At 41.1% G+C, this 13,833-nt stretch overlaps 1 protein-coding gene and 1 long non-coding RNA gene across 12 annotated transcripts in view; both read left to right on the top strand.

The window, feature by feature from the left end:
* Positions 1 to 13,833, top strand: part of RALGAPA1 (Ral GTPase activating protein catalytic subunit alpha 1) — a 241,989-nt gene that overhangs the window by 181,103 nt on the left and 47,053 nt on the right. For all 9 annotated transcript variants that reach the window (XM_043550010.1, XM_037900616.2, XM_007065253.3 and 6 more), the window contains 2 exons: positions 7,067 to 7,225; positions 9,712 to 9,839. In XM_043550010.1, coding sequence (XP_043405945.1) covers positions 7,067 to 7,225; positions 9,712 to 9,839 — 287 coding nt within the window. The remainder of the gene's footprint in view (positions 1 to 7,066; positions 7,226 to 9,711; positions 9,840 to 13,833) is intronic.
* The window catches only part of LOC122466446, a 32,062-nt gene continuing 28,101 nt past the window's right edge, over positions 9,873 to 13,833 (top strand). Inside the window, exons 1-2 of one of the 3 annotated variants that reach the window (XR_006291927.1) lie at positions 9,873 to 10,448; positions 13,173 to 13,298. This is a non-coding gene — a long non-coding RNA (uncharacterized LOC122466446). Of the gene's footprint in view, positions 13,299 to 13,833 lie in introns of all 3 variants that reach the window. The other 2 variants (XR_006291925.1, XR_006291926.1) reach the window with 2 other exon arrangements.

Here is a 13,833-nt window from a genome sequence, read left to right as displayed (position 1 = left end):
GGAGAGAGCTGTTGAGGGAGACAGATGCTTCTTCCCCACTGCTGGAGCGGGGTGCTAAGGAGAACTCCTGTTGCCCCAAGTACCAGCCCAACCTTCCAAAGAACCCTGCCACTCCAAACACTGAGGAGCTGTTACTGCTATCCTTGGCAATATATCCCGGGGAGACTGATGATGACCCCTGGATGCAGGTACACCCTAGGGGGAGAGTAGGAAGCAGCCATGGGGAACCAGACTACCATCTGTCTGTGGTGCCACTGGAAACACAGTCAGCGTGTTGCAGATGGATTCCCCGTTGATCCAGTGGCAGACCACTCAGCAACTGTTAGGGCCCTGGGCTGGGACTCGGTGAAGTTGGGTGGGCCCAAGTCCCCCTACCCCTGCCATCCCACCCATGGGGTGGCAGTACTCCCCCCTCCTTAGGCCAGGAGGTCTGTGCTCCTTATGCCTGTGCCCCATAGACTGTGTGTTTGGGTGCTCACCCCTGCCGGAGCCTCATAGACACTGTGTTTGGGAGTACAGCTCTGCCTGACTGCAAGCCAGAACCCTGATTGTTTATTGCCCCACCCTGCTTGAGGACTGGGCTTATAACTTAGTATTGCTCTGTCTTGACCACTGGCCAGAGCCCAGACTGTTTGCGGCCCCTCCATGCTTCAAGGCCCATTGAGTACTGCTAATTCCCCCTTTCTTTGTTTTGAGCATACTCTAGCAGACCAGACTGTTAGGAGGTGTGGCCTCCCTCAGAGGCAGACATGGAGGGACAGCCATGCCTGCTTACAACCATCAAGACAGTAGTGGAAGGAGATTGCAGGAGACTGATCAATTTGTATTTTAGCAAACACCAGCAGGGCAAGAAACCCATATGGAACTTCCTTCACCAGGAGACTCCATGTTGCCTTCCTCACAACTTGAATGAACTTTATTTTGGGAGGTAATCTTCAGAAGAATCCATTTCAAACCTTCATTGGACTGTAAAGAGAGGGACAAAGAACTCCAAGTTATCTTTCATCTAGAAGACAAAGCAACAGAGCACTTTGGATTTTGTGGGTGATCCTGAGTAGACGGGTGGTCAGCCATCTTGCTGAAAGGTAGATTGGTGAGAAAACTACTTTGAACAAAGGCTGTAGCTTCTTCGATTAAGTTTTAGCCTATAGAAAGCATTTTTCATTTTTATTTGCTTGTACCCGTTTCTAATTCTATCCCTTATACTTGAACTGACTTAAAATCCTATCTCCGTTTGTTAATAAACTTGTTTTACTTTTTCTAAACCATCCCAGTGCTGTGTTTTGATATAAAGGAATGTTAACTCCAATTAATATGTAAGCTGCTGGGTATTGTACCTTTTTAAAGGAACAAATGAACCTTATTATCTCTCTGAATGGTCCAGGAGAGAGCTGGACATTGCAGAAAACACAGTTTGGGCAAAATGCAGGACTGGGAGTGTGTTGGGGTCACGCCTGCATAAGGTAACTGGATGGTAGAGACCAGAGTCGGGCTGTTGTGTTGTAGGCAGAGCGGTGAACCAGGGCTGCATAGCACACAGACACTCAAGATACTGCTTGCTTGTATGCTGACTGGAAGCGTCCAGAAGAGAACTAAAGCAGCAGAGCATTTTGAGTCACTCCAGGCTACAAGGCAATCAGTGACACAATCCCTCACTGGTCTGAATTTCACCCCAGAATGTGATACCCCTCTCATGGGATACTACTGAAGCAAGGGGTAGACTCCTTTATACAATGACAGTAGTGGAAGAAATGCCTGCAGTGATAAGAGTCTGAAGCATTTATTCCACTGCTACTTAATCCAAAAGAAGAAAGGGGGATGGAGACCCTTCCTCAGTCTTCAACATCTCAACACCTTCGTCTGTAGTTTCAAATTCTTTATGGTTACCCTGTCTTCCATTATCCCATATTTGGATCCTGTGGACTGGTTCACAGCTCTTGACTTACAAAATGTCGACTTCCACATTTGAGTACATCCACCTCACAGGAATTATCAGATATTCTGGATACGAACACCATACTGTCAGTACAAAGTCCTACCCTTTGGCCTATCCAAGGCCACCAACATTCTGGCAATGGTGGCCACCTACCTGAGAAAGCAAGAAGTCCTGGCATATCCCTATCTGGATGACTGGCTGGTATGGGAGAAATCCCCACAGCAAGTGACTGAATCATTTCAGTGGACACTAAATGTCTTTGCTGCACTGGCACTGAGTAGAAAAATCCACACTGACCACAACCCAGAGCATAGAGTTTATTGGGGCAGTGTTAGATTCCAGGTCAGCAAGAGCATACCTCTCCCCACAAAGATTTCAGGCCAACTCATCTGGCAATTTCAGGCTAATCCCAGTACACCAGCGAGGATCTACCTCAAACTCTTGGGGCACATCATGGCTTGTACCTATGTCATAATGTGTGCCAGACTTTATTTCTTGACATTTACAAAGGTGGTTGAGATCAGTATATCTGTCCAACAGTTACAGCATGGAACATTGAATGATGATCCCACAAGAAGTTCTTTCCTCATTAAATTGGTGGATGCATCCAACACAGGTGTGGAGTGGGGTGCCCTTCTTTGAACCACTACTCTCAAAAACTCTAGTAACAGATGTCTCCATCCATGGGTAAGGCATGCACCTGAACAACTGCATATCCAAGAGAAATGATGTCCTCAGGAGGCAGTACTGCATGCAAATATATTGAGACTCATAGCCATTTGGCTGGCATGCAGGATGTTCCTGCCCCTTATTTCAGGACCTGACAATCCAGGTGTTATGGTCAACACTGTGGCAGTGCACATCAGTAAGGAAGGGGGAGCCAGATCTCCACTCTGCTAGAAAGCCATACAGTTCTGGCACTAGTGCATCAGACTTCACATCACACCAGAAGTGCTACATCTCCCTGGTCTCCAGAACATCCTGGCAGTCCAACTCAGCAGAGACTTATCCAAGAACCATAAGTGCTCCCTGAAGACCCCCTGTGGAGGGACCACTTGAGGGTCTTTTGCAGGTGGGGGTTTCCAAAATCTGGACTCATTTGCAATATTTCAGAAAAACAAATTTCTCATGTTCTATTCCAGAAAGTGCCCAACCCTGGGCTCCCTCATGGACAGCTTTCTCATACCATGGGCTCCAGATATAATGTACATCTTCCATCATGATAGTTCTGGTATGGACCACACAATTCTGGTATTCAGATGTACTGACTGTCGCTATGAAGACAGGTCACCTATATGTACTGCCACAACCTGGTTTCCTAGGATAGTGCTTGGATCCTACACCTTGACCCAGTGTCCCTAGACCTGACAGCCTGGATGTTAGATGGATGAATATACACAAAAAACCTGTTCTGCTGCTGTTCAAGACATTTTGCTGGAAAGCAGAAAACCTTCAACCAGATTGCAAACAGTTTTCTATTTTGGCATTTCAGCAGCAACTCACCATTGAAGCTTTAATTACATCAGTATTGGACTATCTACTTTAACTAAAGCAATTGGGATTGTCCTTCAGCTCAATAAGCATGCACCTGGCAGCAATCTGTGATAATCTGTCAGCCCACGATCACACAATCTTCTCACATCCCACATGGATGAAATTTTTAAGAGACCTCAACTCATGCTTTCCCACCCTCTTCTTTCTGGGACCTTAACAGGACTGATGGGTCCACATTTGAGCCTTTGCTACCTACTCTTTCTACCACCTGTTAATGAAGACCGTTTTTGTGGTAGCCATCATATCAGGTAGGAAGATGGAAGAGATCTAGGCTTTCATGGCAGGTCACCCATATATGATCTTTCACAAAGACAGAGACACTCTGAGTCCTCACCCAACTTTTCTGCCTACGGTAGTTTCGAATTTTCACATCAATCAGTCAGTTCATCTCCCCGTTTTCTTCCATAAACTGCTCTCTTTCCGAGATGAAATTAAACTCCACATGCTCAATGTTGTAAGAGCGTTGTCCTTTTATTTGCATAGAACTAGGCCATTCAGGTGTATGCCTTTACTCTTTATGGCATTTGTTGAGAGGATTAAGGGACAACGCGTGTCACCTTAGAGACTAAGTGGGTCTCAGACTGTAATTACAGGGGTGGGCAAACTTTTTGGCCCGAGGGCCACATCGGGGTTGCGAAACTGTATCGAGGGCCAGGTATGGAAGGCTGTTCCTCCCAAACAGCCTGGTCCCCCGCCCCCTATCCGCCCCCTCCCACTTCCCGCCCCCTGACCGCCCCCCTCAGAACCTCCAACCCATCCAACCTCCGCTGCTCCTTGTCCCCTGACTGCCCCTTCCCAGGACCCCCCGGCCCCAGTTCCCCACCCCCTATCCAGCCCCCCCGTCCCCTGACTGCCCCGACCTATCCACACCCCCGCTCCCTGACAGGCCCCCCAGGACTCCCACACCTATCCAACCCCTCCTGTCCCCCGTCGGACCCAGGGGAGGGGATATGACAGCAGCATTCAAGTACATAAAAGGTTGTTACAAAGAAAAGGTGATAAATCGTTCTCCTTAACTTCTGAGGACAGGACAAGGGGTGATGAGGCTTAAATTGCAGCAATGTCAGGCATTAGAAAAAACTTCCTAACTGTAAAGGTCGTTAAACCCTAGAACAAATTGCCGAGGGAGGTTGTGGAATCTCCGTCATTGGAGGTTTTTAAGAACAGGTTAGACAAACTGCTATCAGGGATGGTCTAGATAATACTTAGTCCTACCTTAGTGCAGGGGTCTGGACTAGATGACCTAGTGAGGTCCCTTCCAGTCCTACATTTCTATGATTTACCATTCACTATTGCCTGGTACAAGCAGTCCAGATCAGATGCTAGCTTTGGTAGGGCATTCTTACAATCTTCATTCAAATAGAACTTCTCTAATCCACTTCCAGGCAATAGGCAATTGCTTGTAGGTCACCAAGAGTGGAATCTGTGTGGAGACTTACTAGAAGAAGAGAGAACCATAGCTTACCCTACAGTAACTGTGCTGCTTCAAGATATGTTCACACAGATTCCATAGCCTGCCTTCCTTCCCTGCTAATCAGAGTCCTGATCCTATGGGATTCTGACTGAAGGAACTGAGTGTGGTTTTCAGCTACCTGACCCTTTATACACTCAGTTATAAGGAGTGCTAGGGTGCAGGTGTGGCCCCCATGAACAAAAAAAAATCCTCTTGTGTGCATGGGGCACACGCACATCAGAGTGCAATTCTGTGTGGACACCACATCCCGAAGAACCAGTCACTGTAGTGTAAGTAACTGTTTTATGTGGCCCTGAGAGAGACTTGTTCAGGATCATACAAGAAGTCTGTGCCTGAGTCAGGAATTGAGACTCAGGAGATGTAGGTTCAGTACAGTACGGGGCCACAAGAACATCCTCCTTGTCTGCTAGAAATGTGGGAGTCTCTTTTCACTGAGTCTTTATTTTAAAAACTCTTGAATCCAGTTACAAACCAACAGAGAACAGCACAAACTTATAAGAATGCAAAGAAGGCCACTAACAACCTGTTTAGACCCTAAAATTTACCCCCTTTTAAGTAAATCCTAAATAGTATTCTAGAAGGTTTGTAGGTTATATTGTTAAATCATCCTCTACTCAGAGGTATCTGTTTATTATCCAGAGATGCTGCATAGGTTTTACTTTAAATAAAAGTACAGATATGCTCCTAAAATAAATGTAAAAGAGGCCCTTTCTTATTTAACGTGTGTGTGTGTGTGTGTGTGTGTGTGTGTTTTCAGGGTAGTATCTGCTGACTATTTCTTACTCTTATTATCAATGCAGAGCCGGCACAGTTCAAAGAGTGAGTTGGATTCTGTTCCTTGAGTATCAACAGAATAGTTTACTAAATTCCAGTCACGTAATGCTGTGTAAGCTAACTGAAGGCAGTGGGCCAACGGAGATGTCATCTGTGGAATACTTTGGGATAGAACAGGTGTAACTGGAGACTTAATTTGTCACATACAACCTTTGTTATTGGTGATGAAGTATGAGAGGGAAAGCAGTTTGCTTTTTCAGATGCCAGGTTGAGTTTTCAGGGCTGTCACTTAGTGGGAGGAAACATCATTTTATCTGTACACTGAACTCATTGGATCAGGAAATCCATTGAGAAATAATAACATGGAGTCACCTCATGCCATTTTTGCAATGACTTTTCAGGAAAGAATACATTTTAACAGAAGATGAGCATAAGGTTGAGATTTTCAAAAGTGTTCATCATTGGCCTAATTCTACTTTCACGAAAGATGATGGGAGTTTACCGCTGACTTAATGGAAGAATTCAGCCAATCGTGAGCAGTTTTGAAAGTCACACCCTAAATGAGTTAAAAGTATTTCTTCTGACCTAGTATATTATTGTTCAGAATGATTTCAGTGGTGCACATTTTTAATAAGTTATTTATCACAAAACTTCTGGCCATTGAAAATTTGCAAAGGTATTCAGGTTTCAAGAAAAAATACATACTTAGTTTCAGTGGTTTTGGGGCCATGGAAAATCCAGATTACATTCTTCTCTGATTATTTTATTTGATGGTAGCCCATTTCCAATCTGACAAGAGGAGCAAAGTTCCAAATTCCTCAAATACAAATCTTGTAGCTACAGATGCATTCAAACTGCTTTGAGAATTGATATAGAAAGGTTTCACACTTACAGACTTAGTCCCTATTAATCTTGGTGTGAGGATTGAAGGTATTTTGGTAAATCAAATACAAGCCACTAAGCATCTTCTACCAATTTTATTAGGGAAAATAGTAGATTTAACTTGGAAATATTCTATATTGTCACAGCTGTTCATTTTAAAAAAGTCATACCTAACATCAACATACTAAACACAGACCTAATTGTGAATGTTTGCTTTGACTTGCATTTAAATCAGGGACATTGCAATGTGGTTTGGATGTGTCCTTTCTCTGCACCCCACAAATTCTTCTTCAGTTCATTGCCATTTGGAATACAAGCCTTGGCTATATCTGTACAGCTGCAGTACTGTGTACTCAACTGTTTAAAAATAATTTTTTAAATAAATAAAATTATTAAAATAATTATTATTATTAAATAAAATAATAGTTTTTCCCTTCTTTTTCCAGCTAAGACATTTAGGAAATGATGAAGTGCACATTGTCTGGTCAGAGCATACTCGAGACTACAGAAGAGGAATAATTCCTACAGAATTCGGTGATGTTCTTATTGTTATCTATCCAATGAAAAACCACATGTTCAGTATCCAGATCATGAAAAAACCAGAGGTAAAATTTTTTGTTTTCCCTCGTGTTGACTAACTTTTGGGTTGTCTAGATATGTTGCTGTTTTTTATGGTGTGATATATTAATCCAACAAGGTAATCCTCCTTTAATAATGACAGTAGTAATAGCTACAAGATAGAAGTTATGTATACTGGGTGCAGTGTAGAGAGGAAAATAAGCAACTGTGAACAAAAGGGCCATAATCCCATCAAGCAGTTCTGATAACTAATATAAACTGCAAGAACAAAGGTTAGAGTATTTTATGTAGTCACTTGAACTCTGAGATTAGATTAAATTAAATTAGTCTGGTTTGTTAGATTTTTATTGTATTGTATTAGCACATGAATCCAAATCCTAGATATATGTCCTGAGCTGGCTACCTCTTCCTCCTTGCTCCATTCACTATTACCAGTTTCCTTGCCTTACTCTCTCTCAGCCATTTCTACCTTTCCTTTAGACTGCCACACAGGAATTCAGGCCCAGAAAGGTATTTAAGCATGTTAGCTTTAATGGGACTATTTGCCTTGCTTAAAGTAAGGCATATGCTTAAATACTTTGTTGAACTGGGGACTTAGTGTGGTTGCCTCCCTGTCTTTCTCATAGCAGTACTCTTTAACGGCACCAGATCAACCATTCAATGTGGATTGAGCAGCTGTTGGAATAGAAGCAGCAATGAATGGTTGGATCGCTTAATTCATAGGTGTGATGGCAGTGGCATGGATTTACAGATTTGTATTTCACTACACTGGATTTTGTTTACTATAAATATTAATACTAATATGCTACATGAGAGAAATGGGAAGTCAACAATATGGCACTGAATGTGGCATGGTAGTGGCATTCATATGGCATTCAGTATAACACTAATGCCATAAATGGTATGGTACTACCAAGGATGCACACATTTTAATTAAAACTACATTTTTTTCTTACTAGAAAGTATGAGGGGTTGCATTATTGCCATATTTTATTATTATTTTAATTGCTTTAATTAAGAAGGGAACATCCTGCTCTAATAGCATCTTCCATTACATGGAAAATGAATGACTTCACCAATCAAACTAGATACCTTCAGGATTCTCAAAATTGAGTGATGGCATGAGTAATGGCAAAAATAGTGAACTAAAACTCTTTTGTAGAATGGATCACATCTTAGCAGATTGCCTATTGCGTACCTCTCCCATTCATGACCACCATATAGACAACTTCTCTTCCTTTTTGCAGTCATATAAAATCCTTGTGGTGGTAACTACAGCAATTGTTTACATACGCAAAAAGGAAGGTATTTCATATATTTTTACTTTTTTGATGCTATTTAGTAGCTAAAAACAAAGTAGAGACCCAGTACTGTGTAACAAGCCCTCTATCTGTGAAACACCAGCAAGTGCTCCACAGATCCCCAGAGGTCCACACACAGCTGCTCCAGAGTGATGGGGGAGTCCCAGATGCTAACTGGTCAGTGAAAAATACGATGTCAAAATATTAGAGCCAGATAATTCTGTGGACTTTTGGGGATATACCTATATTAAGGATCAAACTTTCTGCTAGTCTCAGCCTAACTTCTAAAACTGTGCTTATAAGTTTGTGTACGCAACGCCTGAATTTGCAGACATATCTGGTAGTTAGCCATGTGTCAATTCATCATGTACACACAAATGCAAGATTTGACATCAGTGAGTTTCACATGAAGTTATCATAATTAATACTGCAGTGAGGGAAACACATGAGAGCAAATAGGGAATCAGGCCTTCCACCTGTAATCATACTTTTTTATTTTCAATTTGTTTAACATATAAGCAAAAAGCATTCAGACTGATTTTATTATTCAGGTACTTGGCTCCCAAAGTGTGCTAAAATACATTACGCACACAAAGTAGATATGAAGGTAAAATCCTTGCCCTTTTCAAATCAACAGCAAAACTCCCATTGACTTCAGTGGGGGATCAAGATTTCATGTGTGGTTTCTGCTTCAAAAAGCATACAGGTCTAATTGTAGATGTGATATAAAAAATGAGAGCAACAAATGGGGGGGAAAGAGTGGTGGATGAAGATCCAATAATAGATGACCGCTATGTGCACATTTAGATGGTTCCACGCTATAGATGCATGCTGTACCTAAAGATGTAATTGTTTTTAAAGTGGGTAGTCATTTCCCCTCACCTAGCCTTTGAACTTCACAGGTGTCACATACATGACGTACTATTAGGCTTTTGGCAGAAAGTGTTAAAAATAAGCCTGTATGAGACACAATGTTTCAAATGGTTACTTAAAACAGAATGTGCAGAAAAATTACCTGTTACCAAGGATATAATGTAGTTATATGGCTGTGTATTTTCATGAAATAATAGGTCTATCACAAATAATTGTTCTGATTAACCAGAGATGAGGAGGAGGGGAAAAAATGATGCGCTCTCCATTGTTAATGTTAATTTCCAATTGTTATAGCAGAGATTTCATATTAGGGTTGAATTTATTAATTTCTGATTCAGGTTCCATTCTTTGGTCCACTCTTCGATGGCGCTATTGTTAATGGAAAAATTCTTCCGATTATGGTTCGTGCAACAGCTATAAATGCAAGCCGAGCGCTGAAATCACTGATTCCATTATACCAAAACTTGTATCCTTTTCACCTGTACAGTTTTCACATACATTGACTTTTTAGGGCTAAAGACATTTTTCTCATGTTTTTGTTTAAATCTTAGATTTCTATCAACTTAATTCAGGAAATATATTTTAAACTGATATTTTTTAAGAAACTTCATATTAATGCTTTAAAATTGCCCAAATGAAGACCCTTTTGTGCTTTTAAATAAGGAATGATGGTTTCACATACAAGTCCATTTCATATACAGATTTTTCCAAAAATAGCTGATTTGTGGTATTATTAGCAGCTTGTTCCTTTAGTGAAAGTAGATATTTATTCATTAACATTGTGTAATTTTGTTTTTCAATCCCAGTGGGATTGTTTTTGTTTCAAAAAGAGAAACATTACTTTCTATTATTGCTGCTTATTAGCTTGATTATTGTGGTACCCAATACATAGTTGTATAATACAGTTAAGAGCACCAGGCCATCATCACAGTTACATAGGCATGTCTTTATAGAGATGCCTGAAAAGTTTATAGCCTTTTCCTGTTGGAATTTTATATTTCTGTAAACTTCAGAACAAGGCGCTCCCAAGAAAATAAGATTACAGAACAGCATGAAGTGAAAATAAAAACATGAGGTAAACTAGTCCACTTTAAAAAAAGAAAAAAATTAATACCACTTGATGTAATATAGCGACATACTTTTATCCATATATATCATTACATAGTAAATGGTTTGTTGTTTTTTACATTTCTCCCCTTTCTAAGATTGACTTCTCCTATTATTGTTTTTGACCAAGTAAATGTATGCTCTTGTATTTATGTATGCTAATGTATGCTATTTTACGTAATGAACAGGAGAGTTAAATTTGAATTAAGATTTTTTTTCAACTCTGTATGTTAACTTCTACCTGCAGTGTAGATTTATTGCCTTGCATTTGTCAGCCAATAGACTATTACTTAAATGTTCTGTATTCTTTGAGAAATTGACTTTGTAGTAGTTGTGTAATTTTGCTTTTATTGTCCCATTTGATATGATGATATAGATTTATAGATGGATGATGGTATCACACTGATCACATTTAATGACATTTCTGCAGTCTCTTTTTGTTGACAGATATGCAGATGCACCATTATTTCACTTTTGGAGAGGTCTGAGTTTTGTGTCTAAATTTTTGTTTGATGGGTTTTTGTTTTTGTTTTTTGGCTCTCTCTCAAAGTGGCTTGGACTAGGAATTTCAAATGTGTTGCCGTCATTTGACCTCAAAAAGATCTGGGGTTTACATGTGTACTGAACCATGCTGGGTGGACAGTTGAAAGTTACTTGCCTTGAAATAACCTTCTATGTGCTATGCAAAGTAGTAGTATATCCAAGCTTTTGTGAGGAGTACTTTTGCATGTAACAAATCCCAGAGATGTAATCTGCAGGTTTTAAATTCTGTGCCCTGAATTTGTTCAGGATCTGAAGGTTGTGTATACTGCAAGAACTCCTGCAAAGATTGCAGATTCTGTGCTCCTAATTGTAGTTGCTTATCTACATATTATCATACATCATTATTATATACAGTGGTCATCATTAAAATATGGACATTTATCATTTTAAATCATTAGCATTGCTTTGGTATGAAAGATATCCTCTGTATGTTGTTGGAATTTGTGACCCCATTTAGCATGCATATTAAGTGTCAATGTACTGTACTGAGTACCAGTTTTAAATGACTGCATTATTAATTGGTGACATAGTGTGAATTGTCATCTGCCTATGCTCAGGTTATGTGTTGTGTTCACTGCTCTTCATAATACTTTGACGATAAAAGTCTTTAACTACTGTAAATGCAAACACTTGCATTATCTAATCTTCACGATACCTCTGTGAAGGATGTGAGCAGGGTTTCAAATACCTTCCTTCCCAGGATGAATAAAATGTTTGCCCTGGTGAATTGGGCTGTGAATCCCCTGCCTGCTTCTGTGGAGAAGAGGAGCACAGAATAGCCCTGTTGCTGCTCCTTTAGAAGGAGGGAAAAGGAGAAAGCGGGAGTAGAGTGGCTCAGGCATACTAGTCCATTTTTAGGAGGGGAGAGGATGAAAGAGACCAGAGTAGTTGGAGCCTTGACTTTTCAGAGGGTAATCAGGAGGGAGGAGCAGAGGGCCCAGGTGGAGAGGTTTATGATAGGTCAAGGACCTTCTGAATGTCCAGCAGTGGGGCAGTTGCAGCACAACAGAACCCTGCAAAGAAGTAGCAGGAACCAAATTGATTTTTATTTATTTTTTGTTTGTTTGTTTGTTTGGACAGGAGGGGCAGATTTAATTGTTAGCAGCATTGTGATTTATTAATGACATTGAAGATGGGGCAATAGTAATTAAATTAGACTGGATTTTGAGGGGGCAAGTCATGAGAGATTAGATGAGTGTTCTGGCAAATGAGTGTCAGAGACGTTCTTCAAACCCTGTAGCAGACACGCCTAACCTGCGAAAAAAACACAGAAATTGGGCTTGGTTTTGGCTTAATTGGCTTGTGAGTTGCTTGTTGGCTACTTTTTGGCTTGTAGGTTTTGCTTGTGTGGCTTGTAGCTTATTGCTTGTTTTTTTGATCTGCTCCTGGCAAACATGGGAAAGGGGGGGCAAAGAGGGGGAGAGAGTCACGGGTGCACAGCAGGCCCACCACAGGCCCAGATTGCACGCTGGGGGGATCTAGTCATATAGAGTGTTGGGGTTCTTAGGGATTGGCTTGTTATGGCCTTGTTTTGAAATGGGATTTGCTTGATTTTTGGCTTATTGTGAAAGTCGGGGTGCTTATTTACCACGTGAAAGTTGGCAGCTGTGCCCTGTAGTTGAGTATTCTCTCCTTTTTGAAGCTGGAGAAATTGAGAGAGAGAGAGAGATGTTAAAGTTGTTCAAAACCACTGTAGTAGTTGATTTCAAAGCCATGATTAGAACACAAGAGTCTGACTCCAGTCTGATATTCATCCCACCATGCCATGCCATGCCATCATTCAGTATGTAGTATATGCTACCTGGAAGACATTTTTGGATTACTGTTGGTCAGGTGATACCCAGCTGTGTACTTCTCCGTCTCCAGAAGGGGCTTTTTAGTGATATAAAAAGCCAAGGTGGAGGTCTCGAGAGCCCCAGTTATTCAACCACATACATGCTTGCTGGGACTACTTACTATGTGCAAGTCTTTGCAGGACTGGAACCTGAAAGAGTAATGGTGACTGAAGGGAAGAGTCTGGTGTCGCTGTCTAGGTGCATGTAGTTTGATTTCATTAACTTTTTGTGTTTTACTGTTTCAAAATGTTATGGCTCTCGTGTGTGTGTGTGTAGATTTCTGTAACTGCTTTGCAATTGGAATTTTATTATAGGTATCACCCTTGAAAATGTTTTTGCTATTCTAATGGAAGATAACCAACTGTATATGAATTCCCACTGCAGTGCTGTAACTAAGAGCATGAACATGATCCTTGAATGTGTAATCAGAGGAATATCAAGTAAGAGCTAGAAGCTGGTACTACCTCTGTATGTGGCATTTATGAGACTATTACTAGAATACTGTCTCCAGTTCTGGTGTCCACACTTAAAAAAAAAAATATTTTTTTTAAGAACTGGGAAGGGTTCAGAAAAGAGCTACAAGAATGATTCAGGGTCTGGAAAATATTTTTGTAGTGAGAAACTACAGGAGCTCAGTAGTCTATTCAGCTTCAAGAAAAGATTAAGAGGTGACTTGAGCACGGTCTATAAATACCTACCATTGTAATTTACAGTATTGTTATAGCTGTGTTGGTCTCGGGATTAGAGAGACAATCTTGGGTCAATGTGGCATGGCACATCCTTCATCTCGCCAGACTTAGCACTTCCCCTTCTGGTGTTGGTGGGTCCTCAGGTAATCAGCCCCACTCAGGGCAGGGTTTGCCTTCCCCCTTCTGTGCTCCTTTGGTCATATTTTCAGGATAGGCCTCAGCGTCAGCCTGAGGGGGTGATCCTCCACCAAACAAAAAGGAAACAGTCTCATAAACACAAAAACCC

Source organism: Chelonia mydas, chromosome 6, assembly GCF_015237465.2.
Source record: "Chelonia mydas isolate rCheMyd1 chromosome 6, rCheMyd1.pri.v2, whole genome shotgun sequence".
Taxonomy (NCBI): Eukaryota; Metazoa; Chordata; order Testudines; family Cheloniidae; genus Chelonia; species Chelonia mydas.
The sequence above is the reverse complement of the archived record's forward strand: the minus strand, read 5'-3'. Positions and strand labels throughout refer to the sequence as shown.